This window comes from Chiloscyllium punctatum, chromosome 41, assembly GCF_047496795.1.
Source record: "Chiloscyllium punctatum isolate Juve2018m chromosome 41, sChiPun1.3, whole genome shotgun sequence".
NCBI lineage: Eukaryota > Metazoa > Chordata > Chondrichthyes > Orectolobiformes > Hemiscylliidae > Chiloscyllium > Chiloscyllium punctatum.
In genome coordinates, this window is record NC_092779.1 from 19,103,437 (window position 1) to 19,108,796 (window position 5,360).

At 41.0% G+C, this 5,360-nt stretch overlaps 1 protein-coding gene across 3 annotated transcripts in view; it reads left to right on the forward strand.

The window, feature by feature from the left end:
* Positions 1-4,300, forward strand: part of LOC140464907 (leukocyte elastase inhibitor A-like) — a 28,313-nt gene extending 24,013 nt beyond the window's left edge. For 2 of the 3 annotated variants that reach the window (XM_072560510.1, XM_072560511.1), the window contains exon 7: positions 244-817. In XM_072560510.1, coding sequence (XP_072416611.1) covers positions 244-648 — 405 coding nt within the window. In that variant the 3' untranslated portion in view covers positions 649-817. Of the gene's footprint in view, positions 1-243; positions 818-4,079 lie in introns of those variants that run through there. The other variant, XM_072560512.1, reaches the window with a different exon arrangement.
* The last annotated feature ends 1,060 nt before the right edge of the window (positions 4,301-5,360 follow it).

The following is a 5,360-nucleotide window of genomic DNA, read 5'->3' on the forward strand; positions in this document are numbered from 1 at the left end:
TAACAATTTAATATTAGCCTAGACACTTTTGAGGAATGTAATGTTTCTTCCTTCTAGTTAGCTGTAATAAATGGCTGTTGGAATCTTTAGTGCTACATTATTCATTCCCAGTTATTTATATTACAGGAGATAACCTAAGCATTGCCACGTCAGTTGAAAGCAAACTCTCAGCACCTAGTCATTTTTTACCTGAGCTATTCTTGCTTTGTGACTAACTTGTATTTCTTTGCTTTGTTGTGTCAGCTGGAGCAGGAACTTACATTAGAAAAACTACAAGAATGGACACATCCAAACCATATGAGAAAGCTGGACGTTCATGTTCGTCTGCCCAAATTTAAACTGGAAGGTGAATATGAGCTGAACTCGCCCCTGTCCAGTTTAGGCATGGGGGATGTTTTTGATAGTACGAGGGCCGATCTGTCTGGAATGTCTGCAACTCGTGACTTGTATGTCTCCAAAGTTGCACACAAGTCTTTTGTGGAAGTGAATGAGGAGGGAACTGAAGCAGCAGCAGCTACAGCAATGATGGTTGGATCGTGTGCACTGATGGATGAAGAGTTTTTCACTGCTGATCATCCCTTCCTCTTTTTCATCAGGCACAAGAAAACAAAGAATATTCTGTTCTTTGGCAGGTACTCTTCTCCCTGAACAGCACCCCAAGTAACACGACGCAATAAAACCTGAATTATGGAAAATACAGTGTCATTAAACGTACAAGACTAATCTTAATGGTATTACATTAGATGGGGGTGTATTTTACTTGGACCTCTTTTGTATGCCAAAATAACTGTGTTTACAAATAAAAACTCAATTGAAATGAACACAACACAGATTCATTTCATCAAAAGAAAAATTCTGGAAATCTGCAATGTCAAGAAAATCTTCTGCAAGTACTCAGCAGGTCTGGCCGTATCTGTAGAGAGAAAACAGAGTTCACCTTTTTCTGGATGATAGATCTTTCATCAGAGTTATTTCTTCTCCCAGAATTTACCAAAGGAATTGTCAACCACAGAAAAAGCATTCAAATGCAACCAAATAGGTTAAAACTCCAGTTACTAACCCTTCCAAAACATCAATGGTAAATTGCAAAAGCAGGCAGATTTCTGGCCAACCACTTATTTCTCTCTGTGCAATATACCTCGGGTCCTTTGTGGACTTCACTTAAAAAGTGTGGTGCTGGAAAAGCACAGCAGGTCAGGCAGCATTCAAGAAGCAGGAGAGTCGATGTTTTGGGCATAAGCTGTTCGACTCGCCTGCTCTTTCGATGCTGCCTGACCTGCTGTGCTTTTCCAGCACCACACCTTTTGACTCTGATCTCAAGCATCTGCCAGACTTCACTTTCCCCTCATGGACCTCAGCTAATTCTGGATGGACAGATCCAGACCATTATATCAATTTTAGTAAAATAATTTCACACCTAACTTTAAAACCGAATCCAATGCAATTTATCTCACTGACAAAAACTGATATTTAATTCAACAAACTATTGTCATTCCACAAATGGGATTTTCGTGTGTTTCCTCAATTCCTGGCCATTTCTGCAGATGCTCTGCTGAAGTCACAATCAGGGATTGGGAGAGATAAATATATATTATCTTGCAATGTTTTGACATTGTGTGAGGCTGCAGTTATACATATGATTTTACAAAATCCTGCTCCTCGTAGTATTGGGTACTTGTGTTTCTACATCAGTTACTCTTAATGTGAAATAGATGAGTCAGGTCCTCACTATCAGTTTCTCTTAACCGACGCTGTAATCTACGGGGCTCGATTACAGAAAATTTGTAAGGTTTAATTACTGCGAGGCAGGTAAGTGAGGGTCTGACGCATTTAACACTCAGCAATATATAACAGTCTCAAACAAAAACAGAAATTGCTGGAAAGGCTCAGCAGGTCTGGCAGCATCGTGGAGGAAAATCAGAGTTAACACTTTGGGTCATGTGACCCTTCCTCAGAACTGTCAACGGTCTCCTGAGGAAGAGTACTCTACAACTGCAGCAATCACTTCAAAGATGTTACACCCCTCCTTTTGCGATTCTACTCATTCCCAGCCCTCCCCAACTCTGAAATCTATTCTCGTTCTGCCCACACTGCAATGTCCTGATCCCTTCCAGTACTTACCTCTCAATCTGGTCACCGACGACGGAGTCTGATTTTGTTTGATATATATGCAGAGTGATACAGTCATCTAGCATGGAAACAGACCCATTGGTCCAACTAGATTTTTACAACTTCGAGGAGAAATCCCAAAGCATTCCCTTTTCTCATTACGAGGCAGTGAAGAATAAGATTTTGATTTTCCCTTTCAATATATCAGATCAGATCAAGTAAAAGATGATAAGTTATTCATTGTACCATTGTTCCCATGGATTGGGGAAGGATATTTGATTAAAAACAAATCAACTATACCAGGAATGAGATGCGAGGTGTTCCTGCAGCTTTTCCCAAGTCAAATCCTTGTCACATCCTTCTGTACACCTACTTTACCACCTAATCTGTGCATCCGTAGTTCTCTGAGAGTGGCAAAGCAAGTGGATAAGTTGGTAAAGAAGTTGTACAGTATTCTTGCCTTCATCAGTTGGGCCACTGAATGAAGAGGTTGGCAAGTCATGTTGGAGCTGGACAAAACTTCATTTCGGCTACATTTGGAGTATTTTGTGAAGTTCTTGACACTACACTGCAGCCAGGAGGTGGAAGCTTTGGAGAGGGTTCAAAAGAGGTTTACCAGGATATTGTCTGTATTGGACTGTATTAACCATAAGGAGAGGTTGGACTTGAATTGTTTTCGTTAAAATGTCAGAGGAGCGACCTGATAGAAGTCCGTAAAATTATGGCAGGCATGAATAGGGTGATGTGGAGGAGCTAGTGTTGGAATGGTGTGGACAAAGTTAAAAATCACACGACAGGTTTATTTGGAAGTGCTAGCTTTCGGAGCACTGCACCTTCATCAGGTAATTGTGCAGCAAGATCATAAGATCGAATGGGCCAAAGATTGGCAGATTGAGTTTAATTTAGATAAATTTGAGTTGCGACATTTTGGAAAGACAAATCAGGGCAGGAATTATATGTTTTATGGTTAGGTTCTGGGGAGTGTTGCTGCACAAAAACACCTTGGATTGCAGGTTCATAGTTCCTTGAATGTGGTGTCGCAGATAGACAGGATAATGAAGATGGCATTTGGTATGCTTTCCTTTATTAGTCAGAGCATGTTGTAGCTGTACTGGACATTGGTTAGTCCACTTTTGGAATATTGTGTCTAATTCTGGTCTCCCACCTATAGGAAAGATGTTGTGAAACTTGAAAGGGTTAGAAAAGATTTACAAGGATATTGCCTGGGTTGGAGGATTTGAGCTATACGGAGAGCCTGAATAGGCTGGAGCTGTTTTCCCCGGAGCGTCGGAGGTAGATGGGTGACCTTATAGAGGTTTATAAAATCATGAGGGGCACGATTGGATAAATAGACATCCCGGGGTGGGGTAGTCCAGATCTAGAGGGCAAAGGTTTAGGATGAAAGGAGCAAGATATAAAGGGACCTATGGGACAATGTTTTCACACAGAGGGTGGTGTGTGTATGGAATGAGCTGGCAGAGGAAATGGTGGGGGCTGGTACAAATTACAGCATTTTGAAGGCATCTGGATGGGTACATGAATAGGAAGGGTTTAGAGGGATATGGGCCAAGTGCCAGCAAATAGAACTAGATTAAGTTAGGATACCTGGTCAGCATGGACGAGCTAGACCGAGTGGTTTGTTTCTGTGCCTTGCATCTCTACGACTCTGTGGGATATAGGTAAATTAATGTTACTTCTGCAATTCTGCAATTCCATTTTACAAAGTAAAATGAACTTACACCAATGTGTAATTGTTTTAGCCACGAGCTGAGTCAACAAGAATGGAAACGATGTGGAGGAAATATATAATTTTTTTTGTATTAGCTAAAATTGTATGTCAGAATGAGATGTGCCAGCAAAACAATGGTAGACATTACGGGCAAATAGATAAGATGTTGTGAGAGGATGAAGTTAAGCTAGATACGCCTGTATAAACAGTAGGTATAAACATCTGTTTCCCACTTTTACAGAGACAGAGGAACAAACCCCAATTAAAAGGGTCATAGGGATCAGAACAGCCTCGGTAAAGACACAGATGAAGGGGGTAGATAATGATGAAGAAAGAATATGCCCAACAATGACCTACAGCAGGATGAGGTCAAACAGCCTTGTGAGGCCAGAAATAAGCATTTTGTCACAGACAAGGCCGGATAAGGCAAGAGATAAACAGGGGTAATGGGGGCCGGTCTTAGGGAGTGGACGATGTAAGCAGGGGAGGAGTGATGTAAAACAAAAGACATCAAATCATATAAATATTATGTATGAATTGAACTTGGTGTGTGTATCTCCTCTACCTTATAGGCACTGGACATCTCACCCACTTGCAAGTGTAAAATAAAGGACACTGCTGATTCAGATTTTGTCTCGGACTGCAATTATTGAGGTGTGTGAGCTTTGTTTCTCACAACTCTATGACCAGGTTATATTCCAACAGGTTTATTTGGAAGTACAAGCTTTCAGAGCACTGTCAGGTAGTTAGTGGAGTAGGATCATAGGGCACAGAATTTATGGTAAATGCTCATAGTGTCATGCACTGATGCAATATATTGAACAAACCAGACTGCTGTTAAGTCATTCATCTTTTAGAATGGTTTGCAGGTTTCGGCTCATTAGTATGTAAATCCCAGAACGTTTTTCAAGTCACAATCCCAAGATGACTTAAGTTTTTATTAACAAAAGGTGACATCTCAGCTCTGATAATGCATTAAGGTTGTGAGGTTAGAGTATGTATTCCAATCTAAAGTCAGACTGGTTCTGTTTCCAAAGTAGGAATTTATAAAACGTCATATGGATTCTAAAAAATATTGACTCCCTACAGATTGTGTGGTTTTTGAATAGAGTATATCTGCAAATACAATTCTGCAAATTCAGCTCATAGACTTATATGTAAGTTTGCGTGCATGTGGATAGTGGAATTTTTATCCTTTGGTGAAAATGTCAAAAACTAGGGGCAGAGGTTTAATGTAAGAGAGAGAGAGAGTTTAAGGAGATGCATGTGGTAAGTGTTTTACACAGAAGGTGGTAGGTACCTGGAAGGTGCTGTCAGAGGTGGTGGTAGAAACAGTAAGGATAGCAACGTTTGAGAGGCATCTAGAGAGAGAGACCTGAACAGGTGGGAAATAGAGGGATCTGGACCATGAGCAGGCAGATGGGATTAGTTGAGCGTGGTATATTGGTCGGCACAGACATGCTTCGCTGAAGGGCCTGTTCCTGTGCTGTGCTGTTCTCGGTTCTGTGTTCTAGGTTCATCC